We start from the raw sequence: 14,080 nt of genomic DNA, 5'->3' as shown, positions 1-14,080 counted from the left end.
ACACATTGCTTTTTCATTCCTCTGACCAAAATGATAATCTCGCATTTATTCATGTTAAACTTCATCTGCCAAATTTCGTTCATTCCCCTCACCTGTTGTCTATATCCTTCGTCAAATTTCTTACTGCTTCATTACAACATATTTTCCCACCTATTTTAGCGCTGGCTGCAAATTTGGCTATCGTACTTCTACCCTTGTACCCAAGTCTTTAATACAGATTATTAGCAGCTGGGGCCCTGAGGACAAAACCCAGTATTGCCCCTGCCAGGTTGCCAACCAGAAAAAGACCCATTTATCCCAGCTGTCTGTCGGCTAGTCAGTCCTCAATCCAAGCCCGTGTGATCTTGTGTATCAAACTTTGGGAGGGGGGGGGTCCTAACCAAAGTGCAGCACCTTATCAACTCCCTGCTTTGCGCCCCTCTGCCTCTGATTCCCAGCTCAGCGTTATACTGAGTCCCACACCGTGCAGCAGGAGCGGCTGGCCACCGAAAATGAACGAGCAACAAAAAGGAAAAAATGATGGGACATTTCAGAAAGGCGGGCAGCGTCCGTGGCGAGGAAAAAGCGGAGGCTGGGTCACCCAACAGCCATGAGGTTATGGAATGGCCTACTCTTCCTTATGCTCGAGAAACAGGGGCTGTGATGTTTAAGGTTGACATGTCCTTCCAGCGGGATAGACCAGGTTCCGTTCCTGCTGGAAGACCCCGCTAAATGGTCCCGGTTGGAAGGATGGGTCAGCAACTCACACCAGCCACCATCGCGTGGGGGGGTGGTGGGGGAACATCTGGCTGGTTGCGAGAGCTGGGCGTGGGAGACTCTCCACAAAATCACCGATCAGCAAGCGTTGCTGGAGGAAGTGTGTGCTTTCTTACTGTGGGCGCGCAAGCTGCTTTTGCGTGTATTTCTGTGTATATTTGAGCTGTGCACGTGTCTGCTTCTCCAACGTACTCAAGAGCAGGCCATTCTGCCCACTCCACCATTCCGTAAGATCATGGCCGATGCTCAGTGACCCAGCCTCTGCTGCTCTCTCACCACAGGTACCTCGCGACCCACTGAGCTTTTCCTTCACTTTTTTTTGGTTGTTGCTTGTGTTTTCTGTGTCAGCTTTGTGTGTGAATGAGAGCGGTGTGTGTGCGAATGTGAGCATGTGTGCGAGAGAGAAAGCTGTGTGTTTGTGACGGGTGTACTAGTTGGCACGTACATGAGAGTGTTTATGTTTTTGTTGATGTGTGTGGGTCCCCGCCCGTGCACTTTCAGTGGCGTACTTTCTAGAATGAGCTTTAATTGTCAGGCGCACTCACTCGCATGAGTAATGGTGAAAAGTTTGCAAGCTGCCACTTACGATGCCATCTTAAGGACAAATGTACCTAGACAGATTTTTTAAATTCATTCACGGGATGAGGGCATCGCTGGACAGGCAGCGTTTATTGACCATCCTGAACAGCCCAGAAGGCAGTTAAGAGTCAACCACATTGCTGTGGGGTCTGGAGTCACATGTAGGCCAGACCAGGTAAGGATGGCAGTTTCCTTCCCAAAAGGACATGATCATCACTAGACTCTTAACTTACATACTGATATTTACTAAATTCAAATTCCACCAACTGCAGTGGCAGGATTTGAACCCTAGGTCCTCAGAACATTATCTGGGTCCATGGATTGACATTTCTAGTGATAATACCACTAGGCCATCACCTGCCCTGTTCTTTAGATGTCTCTGTGGTGAATGCTGAGTGTCTCTGCTTACATCTGTTCGTTTAGGCCTGTCTGCAGCATTAATGTGTATGTTTGTGTGATTTATGTGTGTGTACACATGTGCTTCTGTTTGTACATTGAGTTGTACACTGCTCCCTCTACAGGCTAACCTACAGCCTGTGTGACGCCAACAGACTTTGGTGAAACAGTCATGTGATTTCTTGGAAAGCTTGTGATCGAGCGAGTCTATAAAGGACAGGGGCAGGAGACTGGCATTAGACAGTCAGAGTAGGCAGTGAGCTGGGTGACACTGAACTCACAAACAAACAAACAACTAACACAGCAACACAGCTGCTGCCAAACCGGGACCAGGAGCAGGCGAAACGTGAGTTTGTCAGAGAGAAATCTCACGGTTTGTTTTTTCTCTGTCTCTCTTTTAAACCAGCACCAGAACCCAAACATGGATCTGGGGCAAAGGGAAGTGTCAGGGAGGTGGGACGTCATTCTGGAGAGACTAACCCGGTTAATCCTTTCATCGGTTAATCTGACCTGGTTAAGCCTACGCAACCGGTTTTACTGCAACTTGCATTTTGCTACCACTTCCTGTCGGGTAAACAAAACCAGTCCTCTTTCACTCAAACCTGCCCCCTCCGGCTTCTCAAATCCCCTCGTTCCTCCAACCCATCCCCTCCCTCACCACTTCATTCCCTCACACCCCCTCAGGCCTCCAACACCCTCCTTCACGCTCTGCTTCCCTCAAATCTTCTCCCTCATCCCCTCACACCCTCAACCTTCACTCAAAGCCCCTTCCTCAAAGACTTCTTCCCTCAAATCCCACCAAAACTGCCTTTCTTACCCTCAAACCCTTCCTCTTTTCCTCAATCTACCTCCCTCCCCCTCTCCTCACTCCCTCACCATCTCCACCCTTCAAACACTCTCCCTCACCACCCTCTGCATGCATAAAATCCCTTCCTCACTCTGACCTTCCATCAAACACCTCTCCCTTACCCTCACCTTTCCTCAACAACTCCTCTCAACTTCAGTACCCCTCATCCCCTATGCTTGTTCCCTCAACCTCCTGACATCCTCCTTCCCTCAAACGTACTCTCTTCCCTCAACTCCCCAATCCATTTATTTCCATCAAACACCTCATATCCTCCATCCTTCAATGGCCCTCACTCCTTCCCTCAACTCCCTCTGCTTCCTTCGAAGATCCCTCAGCCACTCTGACCCGTCAACCGTGACCTCCTCAATGCCCTTAAACCTAATGCCCCTAAACTGCCACAGCCCCTTCCAAATCTCCGATCGTCCACCTCACTCACTGTCCCCACTACCCTCCACCATCTCTCTCCGCTCTCTACCGGGCGCAAGCCCCAAATTAAAAACCTCCTTTCTCATGGTCAGGGAGCGTCACGGCTGGCAGGGAGGGTCACGGCCAGAGGGGAGGGGTCAGTGAGGTTCATGCCAGAGGGGAGGGGTCAGGAAGGTCATCACAAGCAGAGGGGAGAGGTCTGGAAATCACACTGGAGTGAGGAGAGGCCCTACTCACTGCTGTCCCCATCTCTCTGTTCCTTCCTGTCTCAGTTCAACTCCCCCACACCCTCCCTCCATTCATTCCTCCGTCTGTCCCTTTTCATTCCTCTTCTCCATCCCTCACTGTTCCTCTCTCTCTCTTTCTCCCCCTCCCGCCACCCCCCCCACCCCGTGTCTCTTAGGATGGCTGGTGGGGTGAGGTGTACCCGTAAGCTGAAACAGTGGATGATCGAGCAAGTGGACAGCGAGAAGTACCCAGGCCTGGTCTGGGAGGACCGTAAACTCGGAATGTTCCGGATCCCCTGGAAGCACGCGGGCAAACAGGACTACAGGCACGACGAGGATGCCGCTATTTTCAAGGTAAGCCCCGTGCTCCCTGTCCCCTCCCCCAGGCTATGGCGGCCAACATGGTGTGGTGGGAAGGGTGGGGTCAGAGGTCATGGAGGCACAAATCATGCCCCAGCACGTGGGCATCACTGGTGTGGAAAATACTCCTAGGATGGAGGTGGCAGATTCCCGAGAGCGTGGCCACGAAAAATCAATCAGTGGGGTCGCAGGAAGGCAGGGTCGAGATTAAAATTCGAGCGGCTGTGGTCTTACTGAAAGACAGAGCAAGCTCGAAGGGCTGAGTGGCCGAAACTTATTTGGATGTCCAAAAATAGTCCTGCAGGCACCTCACACTCGATGACAACAAAATGCTGAGCCTTAATGCGGCACTTTTGCAGCTCTGGGGTCACCCAGCTCAGAAGCAGACCCTTTGGTCCAACCTATCCATGCTGACCAGGTTTCCCAAACTGGACCAGCCCTTGCCTGCGTTTGTCCCATATCCCTCGAAACCTTTCCTATCCATGTACCTGTCCAAATGTCTTTTAAATGTTGGCACTGTACCCGCATCCACCACTTCCTCTGGCAGCTCATTCCATGGTATGTACCACCGTATGTAAAAGTTGCCCCTCAGCTCCCTTTTAAATCTTTCCCCTCTCACCTTAAACCTCTGCCTCTAGCTTTGGACTCCACCCACCCTGAGAAAAGACTTTTGCTATTCGCCTTATCTACACCTCTCATAATTTTATAAACAAGATATTTCTACAAGGTTACCCCTCAACCTCCCAGTGGTGTTCTACAGGGACCGGTTCTGGGTCCTCTTTTGTCACTTATATAAATGATTTTGATGAGAATATTGAAGACATGGTTACTAAGTTTGTGGATGACACCGAAGTTAGTACCATTGTAGACAGTGAAGGTTTTCTAAGATTACAAGGGGATCTTGATCAAATGGGTCAATGGGCTGAAAAACAGCAGATGGAGTTCAATCTGGATAAATGTGAGATATTGCATTTTGATACAACAAACAAAGGTAGGGCCTTGGGTAGTGTTGTAGAACAGAGTGTCCTAAGGGTTCAGGTACATAATTCTTTGAAGTTTGCATCACACATAGACAGGGTGGTTAAGAAGGTGTTTAGCACGCTTGCCTTCATTGCTCAGTCCTTTGAATATAGGTGTTGGGGACGTCATGTTGAGATTGTACAGAACATTGGTGAGGCCTCTTCTGGAGAACTGTGTCCAGTTCTGGCCACCCTGTTATAGGAAGGATGTTATTAAGCTGGAGAAGGTTCAGAAGAGATTTACCAGCATGTTGCCGGGTATGGAGGATTGAGTTATAAAGAAAGGCTGGGACTTTTTTCACTGGAGGTTGAGAGGTGACCTTATGGAGGATTACAAAATCATGAGGGGCATAGATAGGGTTAATGGTACGTGTCTTTTCTCGAGGATGGGGAATGTCAAGACGAGGGGGCAGAATTTTAAGGTGAGAGGTGAGAGACACGAGAGGCAATTTTTTTTTATATACAGAGGGTGTTTCATGTGTGGAGTGAGCTTCCAGAGGAATAGGTAGATGTGGGTACAGTTACGACATTTAAAAGACATTTAGATAAGTACACGGATAGGTAAGGTTTGGAGGGATATCAGCCATGAGCAGGCAGGTGAAACTAGTTTAATTTGGGATTATGTTTGGCACAGACTGGTTGGACTGAAGGGTCTGTTTCTGTGCTGTGAGACTCTGTCAGGAGAACAAGTCCCATATAGCTCTCCCTATAGCTCAAACCCTCCAGCCTCCCGGTACCATCCTTGTAAATCTTTTCTGCACTCTGTCAAGTTTAACAACATCTTTGCCACAGCAAGGAGACCAGAATTGAATACAGTGCTCTAAAAGTGGCCTCACCAATGTCCTGTACAGATGCAACATGACTCTCCCGACTCCTATACTCAACGCACTGACCAATAAAGGCAAGTGTGCCAAATGCCTTCCTCACCGCATTGTCTACCTGCACTCCAAGGTCTCTTTGTTCAGCAATATACCACAGGACCTTACCATTAAGTGTACAAATCCTGCCCTGATCTGCCTTTCCAAAATGCAGCACCTCACATTGATCTAAATTAGACCCCATCTCCCATTCCTCAGCCCATTGGCCCATCTGATCAAGTTCCCGTTGTACTCTGAGATAACCACCTTCACTATCCACTATACCAATAATTTTGGTGTTATCTGAAAACTTACGAACCATGTTTCCTGTTTTAAAATGTCTCCAGATGACAGACATGCGATAAGTCAAACCTTGTTTTCACCATGAGCTGGGGCAGGAGATATGGTGGGGAAAGGTATGGGGGGTGGCGGTAATGAAAAGATTGGTCAAACAGGTAGACATTAAGGGTTGTCATCAAGTAGGGAGAGAGAGGGAGAGTTTGTGAGGAAGTGAGTGAGAAAGAGACGGGGTAGACGATTATGGGGAATACTGCAGTTTAGCACTCAGGAAGGAGGGGAACCATGTAGATGAAGCTTTACTCTGTATCTAACCCTGTGCTGTCACTGTCCTGGGACTGTTTGATGTGGGGGATGGTGTTGAGGGAGCCTCACTTTGTATCCAACCCTGTGCTGTGCCTGTGTGGAGTGTGTTTGATTTTTTTTTTGGGGTGTGTGCTCAGTGGCTTCATAAGCATTCGACATGTTCTGCTGCACCAAGCCTCTGTCGTCTCTCCAAACAGGCTTGGGCCAAGTTCAAGGGGAAATACAAAGACGGAGATAAGGTGGACCCAGCCACTTGGAAAACACGGCTGAGGTGCGCTCTGAACAAGAGCACCGAGTTTGAGGAGGTGCCCCAGCGCTCCCAGCTTGACATCTCAGAACCATTCAAAGTCTACAAGATTGTCGATGATACAGCTGTGAAGAGTGAGTGTCTGAGCAGCAGCTGGGAAAGGAGGGTGGGGGGTTATCTACAATGAGGCAAGGACGGAGAGGGACGGTGGGGGCAGTGGTGGAGGCCACAGGGCTAGGAGTGTGGGATCTTGCTCAATAGCAACGAAGATCAGTGAGCGGTGAAAGTAGCCTCTTTATTGAGCATCCGCAGTGACACAGTTTGAGGCACGATACAATCCAAAGTACAGTTTTACAGTAGCCTCTTATATACAGTTTTTGCATACATTAAAATTTTAGCACGATGGTGTCACATAGTCGTATCTATTGTACTCAGGTTTGTGTGACATCTGTTCTGGGGAAGTAGGAGATAGTTTCAGCACTTGCCAAATGCTGGCTGTTCTTCCTGATGGGATTGGAATAGCTGTCCATTCTGAGCTTCTGTAAGAAAGTTTTGTTAGTCCTTTTGTCTTTGAAGTTAGTAACGTTAGTAAAAATACTAGACTTAAATGATGTAAATAAGTGAGAAATTATAAGCGTCCTGAATAAAAAGTACAGAGGATATTAAACTGATCTCCTGCAGCTGGGTCATGAGATTTCATCTACCATTGCTGATGTTTGACAGTTCATACCCATTCATTCATGCAGTTTCACGGAAGTGCTAGGTATAACACAATGTGGAGCTGGAGGAACACAGCAGGCCAGGCAGGAGTGCTGTTTTGATAGTAAGTTTCTTAAAGGGGTCAGCAGCCCTATTTAATATGTATTTAAAAAGTATAAATCTGTACATTAGTACAAGATAGTAGTCTTAAATAAAATGTTAACAGTAAGTAGTACAGTGTTATAGAAATACAGTAGGTAGTGTGTAAGGAAATTTAAAAGGGATTAAAAAGCAGCAGACTGTAGGGACACACTGGTGGAAGAAACTGTTTGATGTCCTTGCAGTCTACTCAGGTCCCAAGAGAGTGACTAAGGGTTAATTAGTATAATCTTTCCATAGTTTCGAGTGAGTTATGGAGACACGATGGCAGGGATGGCATTGTTCTGAGTATTAACACTTATTCCGGGGTTGTCTTTGATACAGAAACGGGACTAAACACAGCTTGCAGCATGAGGCTGATAGGAATTGAACGGTGTATAGAAACAGTAATGGGTTGGAAGGGATGATTTAGTTTAACGTGGTTTTCTGAATGAATGAATGGAAATGCAGTATAGTAAACATAGTGCGCTTGTGAGCAAGTTAGTAAAGAGAAACATAATACAAAATCTCACGGAGAGGAGGGTGTGAGAGGGATGGGGGGTGGAGGAGGGGAGAGGGGTGTCGGGGAGGAGGAGGAGAAGGAGAAGGTGGTGAGACAGATGGGGAGGAGGTAATGAGAGGGTTGCGTGGAGTTTATTCTTAGGGAGTTGGGGATTGGACACAGTGTCTTTCTGTCTCTCAGTGCTGACCTGTCTTTACTGGGCTCTGTTCACAGAGAGGCCATCACTCACCATTGACCTGAATACGGTGAAGATGGAGGCAAATGGGAGCATTGGAGTTGAGAGCTCACAGCCCAGCTCCCCCAGCAGAGGGCTGGGGACCTCAGAGCAGGTAAGGAATGGGGCAACGCGGGGGGGACATTATATACAAGGTGTTGCGCTTGAAGAAGAGATGTGCAACGATTCTGATGGAAGGACACATCAATCCATGTTTTTCAGCAGGTAGAGAGTGACCCCCCAGTTTCCCCCTTTCCAAGCAGGTAGACAGTGACTGTTCTGTTCCCCTTTTCTCAGCAGGAAGAGAGTGACCCTCCTGTTTCCTCCCCTTTCCCAGACGGTAGACAGTGACCCTCCTGTTTCCCCCTTTCCCAGCAGGTAGACAGTGACCCTCCTGTTTCCCCCTTTCCCAGCAGGTAGAGTGTGACCCTTCTGTTTCCCTTTTCTCAGCAGGAAGAGAGTGACGCTCCTGTACGTATTTTCCAGCAGGCAATGGGTGATGATCCACCTCCTGACTCCCAGCAGATGGAGAGTGACAGCAGCTGTGATCCTAGCTCAGGCTCCGAGATGTCCACAAATGAAGAAGGTTCCGCCGAAGTCACCTCACTGGAGTTGAGTGTGATACCAAGCACTGAAGGTACAGAACTGAGGGGCACAGAGTCATAGAGTCACACAGCACGGAAACAGGCCCTTCAGTCCAACCTGCCCATGCCAATCAGATATCCTACGCTGATCTAGTACCATTTGCCAGCATTTGGCCCATATCCCTCTGAACCCTTTCTATTCATGTATCCATCCAGATACCTTTTAAATGTTGTAATTGTACCAGCCTTCACCACTTCCTCTGGCAGCTCATTCCATACACGCACCACCCTCTGTGTGAAAAAATTACCTCTTAGGTCCCTTTTAAATCTTTACTCCTCTCACCTTAAACCTATGCCCTCTAGTTGTGGACACCCCCACCCAAGGGAAAAGACCTTAGCTATTCACCCTATCCATGCCCCTCATGATTTTATAAACCTCTGTAAGGTCACCCCTCAGCTTCCGACAAATAGCCCCAGCCTCCCTCAAACCCTCCAATCCCGGCAACTTCCTTGTAAATCTTTTCTGAAACCTTCCAAGTTTCACAGCATCCTACCTACAGCAGGGAGGCCAGAACTGAACACAGTATTCCAAATGTGGCCTAACCAATGTCCTGTACAGCTGCAACATGACCCTCCCAAATCCTATACTCAATGCAGTGACCAATAAAGCGCACCAAACGCCATCTTCACTGCCCTGTCTACCTGCAACTCCACTTTCAAGGAACTCTGCGCTAGGTCTGTCTGTTCGACTACAGTCTCCGGGACCTTAACAGTAAGTGTATAAGTCCTGCCCTGATTTGCCTTTCCAAAATGCAGCACCTCACATTTATCTAAATTAAACTCCATCGGCCACTCCCATCGGATCGAGGTCCCGTTGTACTCTGAGGTAACCTCCTTCGCTGTCCACGACACCTCCAAATTTTGGTGTCATCTGCAACTTACTAACCATAGCTCCAACATCCACAACCAAATCGTCTATACAAATGATGAAAAACAGCGGACCCAGCACCGATCCTTGTGGTACACCGCTGGTCACAGGCCTCCAGTCTGAAAAGCAACCCTCCACCACCGCTCTCTGTTCTCCTTCCTTTGAGCCAATTTTGTATCCAATTGGCTGTCTCCCCCTGGATTCCATGTGATCTAATCCCTTGCTAACCAGTCTACCATGTGAACCTCGTCAAAAGCCTTTTTCTTTGTGACCTCTTCAAAAAGCTCAAACTCAATTGGTGAGACATGATTTCCCACGCACAAAGCCAAGCTGACCATCCCTGGTCAGTCCTTTGCCTTTCCAAACGCTGTCCCCTTAGCGGCGCCTCTGGCAACGTACTCACTGCTGGCATTAGCCTCACCAGTCTATAGTTCTCTGGCTTTTCCTTAATACCTTTCCACAGCGTAGTAGATCTCACTGATCCTGCTGGATTCGAGCAGACCGCCGCAAGGTGGGTATGGGCCCCAGTGGCATCATGCCGGGCCCCTCTCAGTTCGAAGGTGCCTCCCTACCCCATCATAGGAGATGAGCAAGCCCACAGGGTTGGCAGAACCCAGCGTTGTGTCAGCCCATGGTGTGTTTAGGTCCTACCAAGACCCAGCAGGTGCTGGAGTTGGCCAGATTCTAGCCAGCTGGGGACCAGCGATTGGGCCTCTGCAGATCATTGTGGCCAGTTCACGAGAAGGTCCAGCGTTGAGGAGATCCCGCAGTCAGGATCGAATACAGCCACCAGGGTCGAGCAGATTCCGCTGGGTTTGATGCTATCCTTCAGAAACTAACATAGGCTTCACCAGGTCTGCGACAGCCCCTCCACTGTGAGGTCAGGACCACAGGCCCCACTCAGGGTCAGCACGGTCCCACTCACACTGTGTAGGAGCTCTGAGGACTGAGGAGGTCGTATTAAGTTGTGGGGTCCTTGTCAAGATTACCTACCCAGAAGGCAGGGGATGGGATGAGGTCATAGAGTCAGAAGCAGGCCATTCAGTCCAACAGGTCTGCACCACCCCTCCGAAGAGCATCCCACCCAGACCCATTCCGCTACCCTTGCATTTTCCCCATGTCTAACCCACCTAACCTAAGCATCCCTGGACTCTACGGGGCAACGTAGCATGGCCAATCAACCCTACGCTGCACGTCTTTGGACTGTTGGAGGAAATCTACACAGACACGGGGTGGGGGAACATGCAAACTCCGCGCAGTCACCCGAGGGTGGGACCGAACCTGGGTCCCTGGCGCTGAGAGGCAGCGGCGCTGACCGCTGAGCCCCCGTGATGCACAATAGTCAAATAAAACTTGGAACTGAATGTATTAGATGCGGGTTTTGAAGCATTTGAGACGAGTAGGTCTCATTCGCCAGTTTTCCTGCTGGTTTATCCTCTGGGGTAGGTCCCACCAGGTCCAACTACGCTCTGACCCACCTCCCACCCCCAGTTAAATCTTGTCAACTCCATCAGACCAACGGGATGCAGCTCTCTTTGAGGAACATAATGTGGTCTCGAGTGACTTTAGCTCTTAAGTCCCAGAAAGGGGGAGGGGTTCGGGCGGCTGGGGGCTGAAGAGGGGGTTGTGCATATCATGAACTAAGTCTCTCTCCGTCTCTCCTGGTTCACAGGCCTGAACGACTACACAATTAGCATCACCAGTTCGGTGCCAGCAATCCTCCCGGAGAAAGGTAAACGCATTTTCTGGAGCTTAAACTTTTCTCGCGCTCTAAAGGCCTCAGATGGGGCCATAATGATCGGCGAGTGCGCGCAAGCCCATCGCCAAATTCAAACTCACAGGGGACGATCACGCCCTCTTTACCTCTCCATCCCACAGGCCCAAATTCCATGTTCATCACGTTCTGCTACGGCGGTGTGGAGGTCAGCACCGAAGTGACACGGCACGGCTGCAAGATCTCGTCCTCGGCCCCCCTGACCCGCAGCGACAGCTCCTTCGGCTCGCAGGCCTTGGAGAAGCTACGCTTCCCATCGACAGCTGCCATCACCAGCCTGGAGAAGCGGAGGGCAACAGACGAGCTGCTGGCCTTCCTGGAGCGGGGAGTCATGTTGGACAGCAACGCCAACGGGATCTTCATCCAGCGCCTGTGCCAGGGCCGGGTGTTCTGGACGGGGCCGTGTGGGCCTCAGCCCAACCAGACAAACAAGCTGGAGAGGGAAAAGGTGGAGAAGCTGTTTGACCGCAAGAAATTTGAGCAGGGTAATTATCCCTGAGCGGGGCTGGGGTGGCGGGGTGGGGGCGAAACGGTGGAAATGTCGGGATAAACAAGCAGGCATTGCCTGATCTCTGGCAGGAGTCCCAAGGGAATCCGGTGAGAAACTGCAGAATGCACACTGATGTGACATTTTGCTCCAAGATAAGCAACCTCGTGAATGTGTACGGCGAGTGTGGCGGCATTGGGGTGTGTGTGTGTGTGTGTGGGTGAGTGTGTCGGGGAGTGTGTGTTGGGGGTGTGTGTGAGAGCGTGGCTTTGTGTGGGGTGTTTGTGCGAATGTGTTTGGGTGTTTGATAATGCGTTAACTGAGCGCCTCCGCGCTTGTTGTTTCTGTGTGAATGTGTTGCGACTGAGGCTTCGCTTATGATGTGGGGTAGGCAGTGTGTTTGTACAGGGAGTACAGTACTGGTGGGGGTGGGGAAGTAGTGAGCAGTCAGGTGGGATAGCACTGGCAGGCAGAAGCAGGGTCGTGTGCCAACCTAACATGGGTCTGTCAAATTTTTTGCTGCAGATATGGAACTCTACCAGACGTCAGGTGGTGGTGTTATGCCCCAATACAAGGTCACACTGTGCTTTGGTGAAGAGCTCTCAGAGGCAGATTCTCTAGCAGAGAAACTCATCACTGTTCAGGTGAGGAGAGAGAAACCCCTTCAACCCCAAACGCATCCCCTCTCGTGGCCCTCGCTGTCCCCACACTTGATCCTGAGCTCCAGGGCCCCACTCCCTCCCCACTGCCAGTCACAACTGATAGAGCTGCTGTGAAATACCTCTGCCCGCTACAAGGTCCAGCCTCCGACACACCCCAATCAGACAGGAGAAACACAGTCTACTCCCGGTGATAAAGTGACTGTATCCTAGCGACTAGCGACCCAGCGAGGTAGTGACCGTTTACCTGTAATATAGTAACCGTATCCCAGTCTCGGTGAGAAAGGGGCTTGACCGAGCAATAGTTTGATTTTGGATAAGTCATGACAACCATAGTGATGTGGGGAGGCGTTGGGGAGCAGAACTAGTCAAAGAACAGGCAGCCCTGCCCTCTGATCCACTCCTGTTTGCCCTCCCTTTTGATATTAAATCAAAATGGTGTCTTTTGACATATTAAGTCCTTAAGACAGGGCGCTGCCCACCACCAGCTCACTCTTACAAGGGTCACGGCACCGTGGTTACTTCCCATTCCCACCCTACCATTCATACACCCAACCTACCCCTACCCACCGGGCACACAACCAACACACGCCCATCAGGCACCCAAACGACACATGCCCACTGGGCACCCAAATGACCCCCACCTACCGGGCACCCAAGCACTCCCTGTCTACCACATACCCAACCGTTCCCCACCCGCCGGGCACCCAATTGATCCCCACCCTCCATGAGAGCGGGGACCCCCCCCACTCCTCCCCTCCCCTACACACCGTGCACCCAACTGACCTTCGCTGTGTTTTCTCTCCCCTGCAGCTTTACCAGGTTGCCGCCAAGCAGCTGGTGGACCGAGAGCTGGAGCTCCAGACCGCCTCGTCGTTCATCATGAGCCAGCTGGGACCCGAGCACTTCAGCGAGCGTCTGGCGCACGCCCTCCAGGAGGCCTCCAACAGCCTGTACGGGATCTCGTAAAGGGAAAGACCGGCCGGGGAGGCCGTTTGGGCGGGGTGGAGAGAAGTGATGGGGGCTGGGGGGGAGGCAAGGAAAAGACAAAGAACAACCCAACGACCATCCATCTGTCTATCGGCTCCATCTCTTGGGGTCCCGGATGAAGGAAGGTCGGTGGAAGAGGGGGCGGGCTTTGTAAGGTGACCGTTGGTGACGCGTGCGCGCGGGTGGGGCACGGCCTGTACCGCGTGCGAGGCATGACCGTTGACGTTTGAAGACTCCCGAGATGGCCGTCGCCTCCATCCCTTGGTGTCCCGGATGAAGGATGGGATGGGGAGGGAACGGTTTGTGACGAAAGCGGTGGGGGGGGCGGGGGGAGAGAGCATAAAGCGACCGTTGGTGACGTATTCCCCGACCACCCGTGGGCAGCGACCGTTACCCTTTGAAAATTCCAAGATGGCCGCCGCCAGGGAGGAGCAGTGCGCCCACTCTCCTCCCCGAAAGAAACCTTCTTTGTCCCGCTGTGAACTCCTACACCTTCCTAACGCGCGGGGGGGAAAGGAAAAATACCCTGCCCCCCCCCAGCATTCCCAAACCGGGTTTCCACCTCGGGAATTGTTGTTGTTTACATATCTCCTCCTCCAGAGTGAGGGCTGGCATCCCACTGGAATCTACGTCCATATTATCACCCCACCAACATTCTCCTCCCCGTAATCCATTTGTTTTGTGTGTGTTTTGCCCCACCCATCCCAAGCCAGGATGAGTTCTAGAACTTTCTCCTTCCCCCACCTCCTCTCCCCTCCCTTCCTTTG

General features: G+C 50.9%; 1 protein-coding gene across 4 annotated transcripts; it reads left to right on the top strand.

The window, feature by feature from the left end:
- Positions 1 to 1,921: 1,921 nt before the first annotated feature.
- LOC109924976 (interferon regulatory factor 8-like) lies at positions 1,922 to 14,080 on the top strand. 4 transcript variants are annotated; one of them, XM_048619222.1, is made up of 9 exons: positions 1,922 to 2,077; positions 3,408 to 3,585; positions 6,268 to 6,451; positions 7,891 to 8,006; positions 8,342 to 8,528; positions 11,076 to 11,135; positions 11,282 to 11,662; positions 12,190 to 12,308; positions 13,137 to 14,080. In XM_048619222.1, exons 2-9 carry the CDS (start codon positions 3,409 to 3,411, stop codon positions 13,290 to 13,292), a joined length of 1,380 nt encoding a protein of 459 aa, XP_048475179.1. In that variant the 5' UTR covers positions 1,922 to 2,077; position 3,408; the 3' UTR covers positions 13,293 to 14,080. The 4 variants fall into 4 exon arrangements, with proteins under 4 accessions (XP_048475179.1, XP_048475181.1, XP_048475178.1 ...); XM_048619224.1 differs by having other exon boundaries at positions 3,277 to 3,585; positions 8,378 to 8,528; XM_048619221.1 differs by having other exon boundaries at positions 3,277 to 3,585.

The sequence above is a fragment of the Rhincodon typus genome, chromosome 42, assembly GCF_021869965.1.
Source record: "Rhincodon typus isolate 14 chromosome 42, sRhiTyp1.1, whole genome shotgun sequence".
In the NCBI taxonomy this organism is placed as follows: domain Eukaryota; kingdom Metazoa; phylum Chordata; class Chondrichthyes; order Orectolobiformes; family Rhincodontidae; genus Rhincodon; species Rhincodon typus.
This window is presented reverse-complemented; position numbering and strand designations above follow the sequence as displayed.